Below are 15,857 nucleotides of genomic sequence, written 5' to 3'. Positions count from 1 at the left end.
GCTCACAAGCCCCAAAGCTAGAGAAAAGCGGGACGGGGACGGGGGCGGGGTGGAGGGGCGGGGAGGGCGGCCTCCGGCTGCGCCACGCTGTCGCGTCTTCCCTCCCTCCTCCCCTGCCCCGTCCGCGCCCCCCGCTGCCCCTCCACCCTGCAGGTGGCCTGCAGGACACCAGGTGAGGCAGGACTGGACAGCTCCTGCTTTGATCAACGGGCTCCCGATCCCTCTACAGCTGCCGGGCTGCCCTGAGATCCGCAAATTTTGCCCACGTCGGTGTCTGCGGAGCACTCCGACGTGTCCAAAAGTGTTTCCAAACTTGGAAAGGGCGGGGGAGGGCGGAGGTATGCAGACAGCGAGTCAGAGTTTCCCCTTGAAAGCCTCAAAAGTGTCCACGTCCTCAAAAAGAATGGAACCAATTTAAGAAGCCAGCCCCGTGGCCACGTCCCTCCCCCGTGCGCTCCCTCCTCTGCGCCCCCTCAGTCTCCTCCCAGCTGTGGCTGCCCGGGCCCCCAGCCCCGGCCCTCCCATTGGTGGAGGCGCTTTTGGAGGCACCCTCCGGCCAGAGAAACTTTTGCCGTATAAATAGGGCAGATCCGGGCTTTATTATTTTAGCACCACGGCAGCAGGAGGTTTCGGCTAAGTTGGAGGTACTGGCCACGACTGCATGCCTGCGCCCGCCAGGTGATACCTCCGCCGGTGACCCAGGGGCTCTGCGACACAAGGAGTCTGCATGTCTAAGTGGTAGACATGCTCAGCTTTGTGGATACGCGGACTTTGTTGCTGCTTGCAGTAACTTCGTGCCTAGCAACATGCCAGTGTAAGTGTTTTCAGCTTGTTTGGGGCACACCGGGAAGAGAGAGGTTAGATGGGTGGGCACCCTGGTCTGAAAAAGGAAAACCTAAACCTGAATTCCAGGTACAGCTTGGAGGGAAGGCTGTCTGGCACGTGGAGAAACGCCAGAAACGATAAGAAACACGGAAATTGCTTTAAAAATGAAAACATAAAAAGTTCGACTCTTGGCAAAAGTTAGGAAACTTTTCCTGTTATTTCAGAGTGAGACAGCGAAGGATCTGGGTCCTCAGCTTAGTGAAGCTCAAAGTGAACGGAAAGTCTTTTCCCTAAGGATGGGAATATTAACCACTGCCGTCCTGAGGAAAGTCAAGGGCCTCTGCCTAACGGGCCCGATAACTGCCCCGATGTCCACCTTGGAAAACTCGAGGACTGTTTTAGAAAGCCCTTTAATTTAGTAATGAAAACTCAACCCCTGAGAGCTTTTATCTTCTGGGGGTTGTAAGGCTTGTCTGGATGATGATGATGATGGTGGTGGTGGTGATGATGATGATGGTGATGATGATAAGGCGCCCTCTGGAGTGAGGAAAATGAAAGCACAGGGGACCAGACCTTATGCTAATGGAACCCCAATTAGAGACTCTACAAGTTTGTAGAGAGTAGTTATCTACATTTCTGGTTGGAGCCGTTCCTGCTAGCTAGCCAGTGTATCCTGGGAAGGAAAATGGATGCTACTTGGAATGATACATTCTAAAAAGTAAAATAAGCTCTCAATTCACTATCTGGTAATGAAAATGGTAACATCAATTAACTAAAATCTGCTCTACCTTTTGTTCAGCCTTAGAATTACCCCTTCAGCATGCCCCCAGTGATAATCAGACATTACGAACACAAAGCTGGGATATATCAACATTGACCTGAGGCTCAAGAGACTGGGGTTCTTCCTATGGCTTTGACACTAATTTACCATGTGACCTTGGGCAAGTCAAACTGGGCCTTTTAAATAATATGGACGGACTAATGGACTAATGAGACTCCAAGGCCACTTTTCAGCTTTACATGACCAGTTTCATGTGAAGATAGAATGAAGAAAACCAGTCCGTTTTCATCTTGGAAATGGCTGCCAAAGTACTAGACAAAGATATTGATTTGATGGGGGGGTGAAGGGTGTCTGGCCACACCCAACATCCCCAAAAGTTGCTCCACCCACATACTACTATGTTGTCTACCACTGCATAATGACTGATGCATTTCTATATGTGTGTATGTGTTATGTGTGTGGTTTTCCCCTTCTTTCACTTTTAGTATACACACTGTGGATACTACGGACTATGGAGTAATTACACCAAACAAATTCACATTACAGAGTTCATTTTTATGAGATCTGACAGTGGGAGGAAAGGGTTGGCTGCTAGAGAAAAAATGAAAACAGACGTAGGCAAGTGTGAAGGTACAAAAGCAACTCACCTTCTGATCAATAGCCAACCACGGTCTGGAACAAACATTACAAACACACGTTCTTCAAGATGTCTCACTTCTGAGTAATTAAAAGGCAAATTTCCAAACTCTTAAGGACTTTCGTTAATCAAGTCAGGCATAATTATTCTTCCTACTGATGGACACAACGAAGTAAACATATCATTCTTCTAATTTAACAGTAATTCTCATAAATTGCCCTTAAATGTCAGTGCTGGATGTGTTCCACCCTCCTGAATTGTGACTCTTGCAACAGATGTTCTCACTCCAAATAACACACTTCTCGGCCACCTAATTAAAGCAATTTTTAGGAGTGATTCATCCTATTGCAAGCGTGGCCACAGTTGTATCCCGTATTAACCTGTAATTTTTATACCATAGGAGATGAATTCAGTTTTTAAGGATTTATAGCAATTATAGCAAAGGGGGAGGTATTAAATTAGTTTATTTTTTGCATTATTTTTCAAGATCTTTAATCCACAGTTTTTCCATTTATACAAAGCAATCCTTTCTCATGGACAAAAATGATATATATTAGTACAATGACCTTACCTAATTTAAGTGAACTAATTTAAAGCAAAAATTCAGATGTCTGAATTAATCCATTTTCATGGTTAGTAATGTGCAAATTAGACCTTTTGAAAAAGGAAATTAAGAATAGTATAAACTTAGTGAAGTACTAAGTAACTTCGATGTTTTATAAGAAGGAAAATCTGCTTTAGGTAACATACTTTCCAAATTTTCCCTTTTTAAGAATTTTAAATATTAAAAATGAACCAAGCTATAAATTATTTCCTCATCAATCTACTGGCCTTGTCTTAAATTCAGTGATTCATTTGTGCAATTCACCAGCTTAATTGCTAAGCATTAGAAATATCCTTCAGACACATTAATATTTCACAGCATTTATAAAATAGTAAATAATTAACAATTTAATTCAAAATATATTTACATATTAATGTTGCAAACAAATCACCCTGCTGATCCCTGCCATTCTTTTGACCTGCATAATTTCCTACTGTTAGAATATTCTTAAGAAAAAATATAAATTGGCCCTTTAATTAGGTAACTCAATTTTATAAACTTGTGTATTTATTTGTTAATTACTGCTATTGATCAATGACATGATACTAATATAATTATTTCCTATTTTCCCTTTTCTTCTACAGCTTTACAAGAGGTAAGTAAAATTATTTTTGGAATTTTCTTCTTTAATTCTTTGATTTCCTTGGTCACAATGATGTCTTCTCTGGGGAGGTAAGGAGAGAAGCTACACTGTTATTGACCAACCTGGAGTCCCAAGAAAATCATGAAGTTGTGGTAGTCAAAATCTTTCTGGCTGCCTTAGAAGGTACCCACCCCATTTTCCAAAATGGGTGGAGCTACTGAATAAGACTAGCTTTATAAAATACCCATAAAGAATACAGAGGAAATAATCGAGTGGAAGTTTGAGTTTTAGCATCAGCTGCTATGAAGCAGAAGACTTCACTGAGCTAGAGAATTTTTTCACTCTCTTGGAGTCATTTGCAAAAATATTTATTATGAACAAATTCATAGTTCATCCATTGAATTTGAGGCATAATCACAGATAAGTATATATATTTGGTTCTGTACCTAACATATTTTATTTAACTTCTTTGTAAAATTTAGAATTTTGTTTTGAAATATTACATTAAGATAATAGTAAATACATAATATAATGTACTCTGTAGATATATTTGTATACTACACCAAAATGGGAGTGGTTTTTAAAAATATATATACAATTCTCCTAATAATAATTTTTTCTTATTCTTTTCTAGGAAACTGCAAGAAAGGTAAGAGTCCAACACTTCTCCATAAGTACCTGAAATTATCAGGGATAACTTATAATTTAACAGAATTTGTAGTAGACCATAGCAGGAAAACACTTTGTCAAGATTTTGCGCACATTAATATGCATTAGCTAAAACATAAAATAAAGTAGCTTTGATGCTTAAGATAACAAAGTTTTATTATCTTCCAGAATCATCTCTAATTACATTTATGTTATACAAAGTGGTGATTTACATGCTAAAGAAAAAAGCCATGTTTATTCTGGAGATGGAATTCATTTTATGTTAATTATAGGTAGTAAATGAAAGTTAAAGGGCTTTGACTATATGAATGTGCCATTAAAGATGTAACAAAGGGTTCATTTCATCTGCAGTAACCATCTTACTAAAAATACTATGACTAATATTGGCCTAATGGCTGGAGACTAGCAGCTTCCAGTCCCCAAGTTGAAAAAGATCACATATAATTGTAATAAAACAATATACTTTTGTCTATTGGATTGTGCCAATTTTTTAGATACTATCTAATAACACTGTAGTTAGATCAGTCTTACCAACTAATTATCATCAAGAATGGTTTGCATGCTCATTGGAAATTACTTAGACATTTATTATTATGCTATTTGTGTCTTCCCTGCAGGGCCCAACTGGAGATAGAGGACCACGTGGAGAAAGGGTGTGTAATTTTTGAACTATTCAAGGGCTTTGGCCCATATTTGAATAACTATGTATTAGATATTAAAGGAGACTGACAATTTATAAGAATATTATCTATTCAGATAATTGTACTACCTTTTAGACAGATAGTGCCCTTCAGAAGAGGAGAATGAGCATTATTATATATAATCAATATTCTTTTTAGATCAAGATTATCCTTTAAAAAAGAAAAAACTATTACAGACAGCCATATTCTTTGCATGATCTACCTTTCTTTGTTTTTAATTGACCTGTCTAACACATATATAATGGAATTCTATCTACCTATCACCATAGTCCTCTTTTTAACATATTTTGTTTGCTTTTGAAGTAAGATCCTTTGCATAGCTTGGGAATAATAGTGCAACAGTAGTCAGTAACATGTTTCTCTGTCCAAATTCATACATGTACAAGTCAGACTTACATTTTATTTTAGCATCCTTAGACCTCCCTATTATGCTTTTTTGACATTTACAATTATATGGTTTGGCATTATGTAACACTTTTGCCAATATATAAATATATAAATCTTATATCTATTACAAAGTACAGACTTGCATGTACTTCATTCAAACAATTCATTAGAAAGAGAATTATATCAGTTAATTATTTTAACAACATAAATAGTGTTAATGATAGGAATCTGCAGAATTTTCTCTCCTGTGAGAAAATGACCTTATTAATTTTCATATCAATTAATCTACTCACACATAGCATACCAAAACTATTAAATAAGTTTATCACAGTCAGAAATCAATAATCAAAATACATAGTACATCATTATACACTGTTAGATACATGAAGTTCATGGAATTATAAATTTTAGCTGTAATTTCTATCTTTCTTTGAATATTGGAGCTATATGACATAGAAATTATTTATTCATTTATTCATTCAATGGTGGAAATATTCCTCTAGGAAAACTACCCTGTGTTGTCTTGGTACGTCAGTTACTAAACCTCCTAAAATAGACTCATGTCATAAGTGTATGACAAATAAGCAATGACAAATATGGCATATTAGATTTCCACCCTACTTGCACATTGAAAGGTCTGAGCAACTGATCTTACCACATGTATTCTGAGGTTTTCACGCAAGGGTTTCTACAGGGCCTGTCTAACCCTGATCTCATTCATTTTTCACATGACAGGGTCCACCAGGCACCCCAGGCAGAGATGGTGAAGATGGTCTCCCAGGCCCTCCCGGTCCACCTGGTCCTCCTGGCCCCCCTGGTCTTGGCGGGGTAAGAGTTTTAAGTATTGCTAACTTTTAGCTAACTTTAGTTTCTTATACTTCTGTTGGAATAAGGCTCATTGTGAAATTTATTTTTGGCAGTTAAAGGAGAATCTGATATTTGGAAATTAGTATATTTTATTTCATTTCTTTGGTTTCTTCATTCAACTTTCGGTTTTGCTGGTTCTCTTTGTCAGCCCTTGTCAATTATGGGATTAGTCTTTGTGTGTGCTGAAGTTAGCCAAGGCCATCACTACCATTATTTAATTTGGGGATTTAATATCTTTTATCAGTAAGGCACTATAAAAAGTGTTGCATTATTAAAGAGTTTGATTAGATTGAATTACATAAGTGAAATCCCTGATCTTAAGCAATTTCACAAACATCTTCCTCGTTTTATTCTCCTTGGCTTGAAGTCTGCTGAACCAACATTCAAAGCGGTTTTAGGTTTAATTTGCTTGAAACCTAATTTGAGAAAAGTACATTTCCCTTTTTCATTAATATCTTCTTTTAGCTTTATGTCTTTAACAATGGTATGAGTGCCAAATGGCTTCACTGCAGGAAGGAAAACATATTTGCTTAATTGGTTAGCACTATGAATCAGAAGCCTGGTTCTAATACCCAACTGTATGCCGGTGAAATAAGACCTTTCTCCCCCAAAGATCTTATTATGATTGCTTATCTACTGAGTGCATTAAAAAGCACCTTTTTTTAATAGACTTACCACTATAAGAGAGATCTTTAACAGTAAAGTTATTACTGTGAACTATTTCTTAAAAGTTTAATCTTCCAAGGGGCATTTTAATTTAATTTTCCTCTAAACTTGAAAACTCTGTATATCCTTTCTGAAACTTCAGCAAGAAAAAGGTCTCAGTCATTTTGTGTACTTCTGGTGCAAACGGGCAACAGGTGGAAATGCAAAGTTTTCCTCTTGGTCTCTGCTTAATTTATCAGGAGCTCTCAGTGACATTGAAAATTTAGAAAGCTTCCCTTCCTCAGGGCAGAGGAATGGGGTGCAAGTGGAGGTGCAGGGTTAACAAGGCAGAAGAAGGGCTTAAAAGATAAGGTAGGGAAGTTCTCCACTTCAAACGAGGCGTGGGCTAAATTTTAAACTTATGTTTCTTCTGAATTCTTAGGAATTGAGCTCAATATAGAATTCTCAACCAATAATTATATCACAAACCTTGTTCTCTTTGAAATAACAACAGAAAGAAATTTTACAAATAGAATAAGAAAATGCACTACATGGCCAGTAATTATTTATATTTTATATATATATAATGTGCATATATTTGTGTATATATGTATATATTCTTTTTTACCCCTCTAGAACTTTGCTGCTCAGTATGATTCAAAAGGAGTTGGACTTGGCCCCGGACCAATGGTATGTTTATCTCTTTATCTTAGCCAAAAATTTACTAAATAGAGAATTTATTCTATGTTAAGTTTTACAATGCCATTTATTTAGCTACCTAGGTTAACATTCAATACTTGGATCAAATGAAAAACAATAACTCTTTTTGTATTCAAGTTTATCAAAGGCTAAGCCTAAGTTAAGGGGTTCAAATATTCCTCAGTAGGCTAGACCAGCTGTTTATGTCCAAGAAATAATCTTTGGACAGAGTAGCCATCCTAGGTGAATCAATTTATTTCAAAAGAGTAATCATCCTCATTAATTTCTTTTTTACATTCTTTAACATTGCTTAGAATTTTAACAAACACTGAGAAACATAGAACTATTTATTAAGTTCCCCAAACTTGTTTGAAAGGATCAACAAGTTCTAGTCCAGCATGATCATTTTAAAATTGGGAGTTTATACCTTTTTCCCAAGATCATGCAGATGGTTAATGACAGAACTATAACTAACTGCCAGGCAAGATGTCTGATAGTCAACGATATCATGGTTCATTGCATCTAGTCCTTGAATAAAACATTCATTTAGTCAACAAATATTAATCAGGAGCCTTCAGTTGGGCCCCAAACTCTATTATGCACTGGGGAGACAGCAGTGAACATGACAGATTCTGACCCTTTCTCAGGAAGTGAAAAATATAAGAAATGTTTCTTTTTTGCCATTTGGATAAAAATCTCTTTTTTTTAGTCTATTGATTATAAATCCACATAGAAGAGAATATGAGTAAAATTTAGCATTTACGTCACTCAGTACAAATATTTAGCAACATATTCTGTCATTTGAGTGACATTTAGAAAAGTTTCCTATGATTGTGATTATGATGACCTATCTAACAAATTAAGCTTCTAACAAGCATTAGAAAGATATTTTAGGGGAAAAAAAACTGATATGAGCATTCAAAATGTATACTAGCTTATATGAAATAGAGGAAAATTTGCCAGAAGTAAAAGAATTAGTTTGATTAAGCACTACAGAATTTAATACACATGCACACACAACTTAATGATTCTAATTAATTGTTTCCAGACAAAGGTATTTATCTACCAAAAGTTACCATAGTCTTTAAAATATAAATTTTACCTGGGCAGTGCATTCAGTGCTCAATCTTCAAAAGAAGATGTTCTGTTGGAGCTAATGGTGCGCAATAAGCTAATACACTCTAAGGGCAAGATAATATTTTCTGTAAATTAAAACTCTCACTTGAGAAGTAATGTACCCTTAATTGATGATTTCCGATTCCCTGATTTTTCCTGGTAATTTAGAATGCTCATATCTGAAATGAAAAGGTAAAGAGTTTCTCTTGGCTTTGTTTATATTGGATATTTGAAATTAGCCGTTTCAGCTAATGCTGGACATTAATCAGTTTTAAAGCAGTACCTATATCTCAAGAAGCAGCAAAGGGGGAAAAAAGTAAAGTGCTAGTAAATATCATTTTCAAAAAAAAGCTCACACAAGCTGGGAAAACTAATATGGATTTCAGATTCCCCCATCTTTGGAACATCTCTCTAGGGGGCATAAAGCAGAATATCTTACTCTTAAATATCAGTGAAATAGAATTTAAGCTTTCACCTCCACACACGTGCACAGACATATGTAATCAGCAGTGTGTGTTTCACAAACAGGGAAGATAGACAGCAATAAAGTATTAAAATAATTTTCCATGTTGGAAAATCAATAACTATAAAGTCCCACTGGGCTCTTCTCTGAATGAATGAATAATCATAGTCTGTCTCACAGCCTCCACAAAATAAACTACACTTTATGTAAATGAAATTTTTGCAAATACATGGAAAAATAAATATAATTAAAAATTCATGGTGCCAAAGAAAATCATTTTTAATGATGCCTAAGAAAATTATTTTGATTGAAAAGTGACAGTTTCTTTTAATGTTGAAGCAGTCTTGAAAACTAAATGAATAATTCTTATAATTAAAATTAGGTACGGTTTTAAATAAAATCCATGTTATTTCACTCTAGGCATCACTACAGTCGGGTAGGTTTTACTGCAGAGTCCGCATGGTTGAAGTGTCATGAACAAATGACTCGAGACTTGTACATGAAATATTTTCAGCATTAAGAGGAATGGACCCTACAGATTACCTTACGCAGGCGTTGATTACTGCAAAAGGGAATCAAAAATGTATATTTAGCTCGAAAACTAGTAACAGTCTGTTTTACTTTACTTTTGTGCTACGGAAAGAACAAAGGGGAAAACAGTCTGCTGTCATCGGAGCCATATTTTCAATAATAATATCACATAATAGACTCTTCCAGTAGGCCATTTCAATAATATTTTATTTTTCCTTCACCCCTCATTACATCCACTTTTGTTTGACATTTTCATCAGTCACCAACAGCCCTTAGAGGAGCTATAAGGTTATAACAAACCTCCTTCTAATCATTAAGAAGGACTTTTGATTCTTTTCAATTTATACCCTTTGTGGCAATAAAAATATCAATTGCTTAGCTAAGTATGACATGGGAAGATGACATATGATCAAGAGAATCCAAATGGAAATGCTTTGTCAGCTGCCTAGAAGGCAATTGTATGTTCTGCACTTGTGCAAAGACCAGTTCACTTTATTGCACCGGAGCAGTCTCAATATGACCAATTTTGCATAACTTCAAGGCACCTATGACAGCTCCATCCAGTTCTCATTGAGTTCTGTTGATCTGGGTTGAGAGAAATGGTGGAGGAAACTTAGGTCATTAAGTGTTTCCCTGGGCGGGGTGGGGGGTGGGGTGGACAGGGGGGACAAAAACTATGAAATAAAATCAGGATAATTTTGTTCATCTGCCTATCAAAAAGTGTCTATGGCACTTCTTAGCTAGTCCTATCTAACCTCAGCCAAGGCCGTGACAACGTATCAATGCTAACTCTATCTGTCCTCTTTACAGGGTTTAATGGGACCCAGAGGCCCTCCTGGTGCAGCTGGAGCCCCTGTAAGTACCAAAAGCTTGTAATCTCTCTTATATAAAAAGACAGAGAATTCAAAAACAAAGGCTTGGAGCATGACATATTTTTTTCTTTTAGGGCCCTCAAGGTTTCCAAGGACCTGCTGGTGAGCCTGGTGAACCTGGACAAACTGTGAGTACATTTTTCCCCCTTTGTGATAAATTTTTTTTCAGGAAGTTTATTAACATAGCCTTAATGAAATGATGTGTCTTCCATTTTCTTAGGGTCCTGCAGGTTCTCGTGGTCCAGCTGGCCCTCCTGGAAAGGCTGGTGAGGATGTAAGTGTTTACCCCTAAGAACTTCCAAAACACCTTTTAAATACTCCCGCCTCGATGAGAATTTCTAGCTCCAAATTAAGTATTCTGCCAAAAGCTGAATATGCCTGATGTAACTCTTCCCATATGGGAAATATTATTTTAATGAAATATTAATAAGCTTGCTTTTAGGGAAATATAATTGTTAATTAAATATGTATTTGGATCCAAAATTGTTATGTGAAGCCTTTCTCCTCTACTGTAAAAACCAAGATGCCCCCACTTCTGTTTGATGGTTACCCAAAAGGTAAGCCAGAGATGCTTTCATGTTTTAGGGTCACCCTGGAAAACCTGGACGACCTGGTGAGAGAGGAGTTGTTGGACCACAGGTGAGACTTTTTACAACACTATATAGTCCAAACATCAGAGGCCTCTAAGATATAAGGTAGCTGCTAAAACTAACCTCAGTCTAAATGACAACATAGATGTCACTCAAACTTATAACTCGAATCAGAGCATCTGACAAATAAAAGTGCCTACTAAACCATGCATATATTTTTGTATTAATACCAATAATGGAATATTAATGATAGCAGGCATACTATAAGCAACTAAGTTATGTTTTCTACAAATACCATTGTCTTGGTTACTCACATTAGAGCAAGTTAATGTGTGGCTCTGTGCTTGAAAATATACTAGTCTTTGATTCCAAGCTTGAACTTTGATGAGAAGTACTTTGGAGGGAAGCAATCGCTGCCTTTTTATTTATTACAAAACATTTTTCACCTTCTTCTCTATTTCTTTCTCAGGGTGCTCGTGGTTTCCCTGGAACTCCTGGACTTCCTGGCTTCAAGGGAATTAGGGTGAGCACATTCTTTAAATAAGAGAAAATGCTGATAAATTTTTGGAAAAAACCCAAGTGTATTTAAACTCCTGGGTGACATATATTTGCTTCTAAATTAGCAGGAATTTGCTAACGGAGAGACAAAGTGAAAGGGTTAAGATTGATTGCAAATAAAGTAGGGTATAGTTTTTTCAGTCAGTTCATAGTTACCAAGAAACAGGATCACTACAGAGAAAATTGAATAGAACCTGTATGACTTAATGGGTATTTACAACCATCTGAAAATGACAATACTACTAAGGATGGAAGGAATGCCAGAGAGCACCTCGTCCTGCATCCTTCCCCTCTCAAGTGCAGGAAGGGTAAGAGACTTACCCAAGGCAATAGAGTGAGTTTGCCAGGAGCTGGGACACTGGACTCCATCCTCCTGAAGCAGTCACAGGTTCACCCAGGAGATGTTCATTACATAGAAGAGTTTTATTTGACCAAGCACTGTAATGGAACAGCATTTTAATAGTAAGTGTTGCCTTTCAGGGACACAGTGGTCCAGATGGATTGAAGGGACAGCCTGGTGCTCCAGGTGTAAAGGTAAATATTAAATTAGAAGCATTGTTTTTAAACAATTGATTGAAATTCCCCATGACCGCCAAAAAGTGTATTTTTCACTGAAGTATCACTACCCATATTCTAAAAAGTATCTTGTTTCCCTTTCTGTACTTCAAATTTCTCAGTAGTGGGGACGATGAGATTCTGTGACAAAAGGTCTATTATTAATATTTATTTAACCAAATGTCTGTTAAATAATTGAGATAAAAATAATGTTTCTTCCTCCAATTCCTTTCCTCATTCCGTAATTTCATTGTATTTCTGTAGCCAAAATAAAAGTAAGTAAACATCATCAGATATTAGGACACTCTGTGTTATTTTAAACTGTAAATTCTCCTTTGCCATGCACTAATTAGATAGGTACATTCATGTCACTATACACTTTTCAGCCTCTTTCCTGTGATTTATCTGTGCACACTCAAAAAAATTTTAATTAGGTAATTAAAGTCTCAGAAGTGTGTTATCTCTTGGCTAGGCTCTTCTCTGACAGCATTTTCAACTATAAAATGTTCTCTTTCCTATTAAGGAGATAATGTGATATTAAAGTGAATACCAACGTAATTACAAATTAATGAGTAACGAATACTAGCGGGACCAGAAATGAACATGAATATGGAGAATCTGTTCTAACTTTCCAGCTGCCACACAAATGGATAAGGTCAAACTCATTCTCCCAAGAGCTCAATATAACAGTTCAGACTACTAATCACAGTATCATAAAATGTTAGTGCTGCAAGGAGATTTGGAGACCCCTCACTTTGCAGATGTGGGAAGCTGAGGTTTGGCAAGAGCTAGTGACTTGCCCAGGGTCACACATCTAGTGGTTAGAAGGGCACAGGTTAGAGACTCTGATCCCCTCACTGAGGTGCTTATTCCCGAAGAATATACTTCCCGTAGAATCCCAGAAATGAAGGGTCCTTTTGAGGTCTCTTAAACTGTGTTTCTTCTATTTCTATATCAGATTATCTTGAAGGAAATTTATTTCACTTGTGCCATAGTGCTAAATTACCGCCCCTCCCCCACTACCACTATCACCATAGTTTTTACTCAGGATAAGAATATAGACTGGAAATAAACATGACATCGCTAAAAAACATCACAAAGCTTCAATTTTTCATGCATATTTCATGAAAGTGATAACATTGAGTATTCAAAATAACATTAAAGAGGGTAAATATAGTTACATTAAAAACAAATTTATCCTGTGCCATCTCTTTTTATAACATCATTCTTAATATATAATAAGCTAGTCTAGATGATGTCCAGAATCTAAGGGGAATTTGGGGAGGGGTACAATCAAATAACCACATCTCCTTAGTACCTTGATATTTGGCATTATCTAAATAAAAACTCACAATTTAGCAAATTTTTAAATTTATATACCTGGCATAATGAGAAACAATCTGTATGTGTAAGAAATGTTGCAAAATATATGAATGATTCAAATTGAAATAATAGGGTAAAAATTGCACAATCAGAAAAAATAATCGAGATACATAATGAACAAAAACTTGATCCTTCTCTGTGTAGGGTGAACCTGGTTCCCCTGGTGAAAATGGAACTCCAGGTCAAACAGTAAGTATCGATTACTCTATTGTAAATCTAAATGTGTACACTCTTTGTGAGCTGGAACTTCTTTAATGTTTTTGCTAATTACTGTTTCCCTGGGCATTGTATTCTTTGATATTTTTCTAATAGCCTTCTGCATGCTTAATTGAAATCCACTACTTTTAGTTGGGATTAGAACAAGACCTATTTATTTTTAGTGGATTCTTGTGCATGTTGGAAATTGGACAAGGCAAATGATGCCTGTGACTTCTTTTAAATTAGCATTCTGGATTTTATTGAAATATTTCTGCTTCTAGGGAGCCCGTGGGCTTCCTGGTGAGAGAGGACGTGTCGGTGCCCCTGGCCCAGCTGTAAGTGCTTCTATTTTTGCTGATTTTTATCCTTTTTGAAAAACTTCTAATGGCTGCCATATAACTTTCCACTTGATCTTCCTCTTTATTTTCTTCATAGGGTGCACGTGGCAGTGACGGAAGCGTGGGTCCTGTGGGTCCTGCTGTAAGTTTTGACACTGGGGAGTTTGGAAGGGGTTGAGAGTGTGGCGTGGGAGCTATCTTCTTCATTCATTTCTTACGAAATAGTATCATTTCAGACACTTTACCAAATGTTCTATGAGATCTTTTGCAGGCTCCATTTATATAGTATAGGCTATTTATAAGTATCTGGGGCTTTTGATTGATCTGTAAAGTCAAGTCTACCCTACCTTGGTTACTGTGAAGGTTTTCCCTTTCATAAGATCCCAGTGACAACAGACTGGTTATCAGTGTTTTCTTTGCCTGTATCAATTAAGATCAAGACACTCTAAGCAACTTCAGTTGTCTGTTGTTTTCTTAATTGACTTGGAGGAAATTTCTTACCACCTTCTGCTTTGATTTCAGGGTCCCATTGGGTCTGCTGGCCCTCCAGGCTTCCCAGGCGCCCCTGGTCCCAAGGTAAAAACAATGGTGACCATTGTCACTACCTTGATAAACTTTTTACTATGATGTGAAAGATCAAAACTATATTTGCAGATAGATAGATAGATAGATAATTATAGAATAATTACCTTAATTAGTCCTCCCTTCAAAATGGACATAAGATGACCAGTTTTCTCGCTGCCATGTTTGAAATAGATCATCTCTCTGCACCAGTGCACTGTGATCATAGAGATAGACAGCAACGTGGAAACTGATTCCATGGAGCGACTACGGGATATGCTCCCAAACTAGTCAGGACTGACTGAGAACCAGAGTCAACCACAGACAGCGAGGTAGAGTGAGGGTAGCAAAAGTAGCCAAGACCCTGCAAGGAAAATAGAAAATCAAACCCAGATCTTGTCCTAATGAACCAGATAAGGGAAATGATTGCAATTCTGAAGACATTTCATAAAACTTGTCCTAAATTCAGAGATATGCTGTTTCATTATTTGCTGGCAAATTCCTCAGTTTCATTTCTTTTAGGGTGAACTTGGACCTGTTGGTAACCCTGGCCCTGCTGGTCCCGCGGGTCCCCGTGGTGAAGTGGGTCTTCCAGGCCTTTCTGGGCCCGTTGGACCTCCCGTAAGTAGCCATTGTCATTAACCTTTATGGAGTAGAAAAAAAACAGAAAAAAAAAAAAAAAAAGAAGAGAAATGAAGGTGGGGTCAGAGAAGAACAGAAATATTCCCAGTAACTGATATCCTCCCTTCCTTTTCCTCGTAGGGTAACCCTGGCGCAAATGGCCTTACTGGTGCAAAGGGTGCTGCTGTGAGTACATCCGCGTAGCCAACATGGTGCTGCTGTGGTTTTAAAGGCAATTTACAGGTGTTGTCCCTGCAGCCTGTTACCCCCTAATGGATCATGCTGCATTTTCCTTCCCAGGGCCTTCCCGGTGTTGCTGGGGCTCCTGGCCTCCCCGGTCCCCGTGGTATTCCTGGGCCTGCTGGTGCTGTTGGTGCTACTGGTGCCAGAGGACTCGTTGTAAGTGGTCATAGCTGTGGCTTTCATCATCCTGAAATACCAGCTCTCGCTAGACTTCATTTCATCATTTCATCACTAGCTAGACTTGTGATTTTATTGCTCCTACTTTTTCCTTCTGTAGCATTTTTAGTTTGTTTTTCTACTATAAGTATATGTGTTTGTACATACACTCCCTTCTCATATGCACACAGACACATCTCTCCTGTTCTCTTAAAACATTGCCTAAAGATAAATGAGGCAAAGTTCTACAATATCAATTGTGCCCCTGCAACCG

General features: G+C 37.5%; 1 protein-coding gene across 1 annotated transcript in view; it reads left to right on the top strand.

Moving 5' to 3' along the window:
* Positions 1 to 565: 565 nt before the first annotated feature.
* The window catches only part of COL1A2 (collagen type I alpha 2 chain), a 36,591-nt gene continuing 21,299 nt past the window's right edge, over positions 566 to 15,857 (top strand). The window contains exons 1-19 of the mRNA XM_069462556.1: positions 566 to 814; positions 3,432 to 3,442; positions 4,065 to 4,079; positions 4,717 to 4,752; positions 5,923 to 6,015; positions 7,336 to 7,389; positions 10,319 to 10,363; positions 10,455 to 10,508; positions 10,601 to 10,654; positions 10,966 to 11,019; positions 11,440 to 11,493; positions 12,009 to 12,062; positions 13,611 to 13,655; positions 13,946 to 13,999; positions 14,100 to 14,144; positions 14,525 to 14,578; positions 15,086 to 15,184; positions 15,326 to 15,370; positions 15,485 to 15,583. Of these exons, the coding sequence (XP_069318657.1) occupies positions 745 to 814; positions 3,432 to 3,442; positions 4,065 to 4,079; positions 4,717 to 4,752; positions 5,923 to 6,015; positions 7,336 to 7,389; positions 10,319 to 10,363; positions 10,455 to 10,508; positions 10,601 to 10,654; positions 10,966 to 11,019; positions 11,440 to 11,493; positions 12,009 to 12,062; positions 13,611 to 13,655; positions 13,946 to 13,999; positions 14,100 to 14,144; positions 14,525 to 14,578; positions 15,086 to 15,184; positions 15,326 to 15,370; positions 15,485 to 15,583 (1,035 nt within the window). The 5' untranslated portion in view covers positions 566 to 744. The remainder of the gene's footprint in view (positions 815 to 3,431; positions 3,443 to 4,064; positions 4,080 to 4,716; positions 4,753 to 5,922; positions 6,016 to 7,335; positions 7,390 to 10,318; positions 10,364 to 10,454; positions 10,509 to 10,600; positions 10,655 to 10,965; positions 11,020 to 11,439; positions 11,494 to 12,008; positions 12,063 to 13,610; positions 13,656 to 13,945; positions 14,000 to 14,099; positions 14,145 to 14,524; positions 14,579 to 15,085; positions 15,185 to 15,325; positions 15,371 to 15,484; positions 15,584 to 15,857) is intronic.

This window comes from Eulemur rufifrons, chromosome 29 (genome assembly GCF_041146395.1).
Source record: "Eulemur rufifrons isolate Redbay chromosome 29, OSU_ERuf_1, whole genome shotgun sequence".
In the NCBI taxonomy this organism is placed as follows: domain Eukaryota; kingdom Metazoa; phylum Chordata; class Mammalia; order Primates; family Lemuridae; genus Eulemur; species Eulemur rufifrons.
This window is presented reverse-complemented; position numbering and strand designations above follow the sequence as displayed.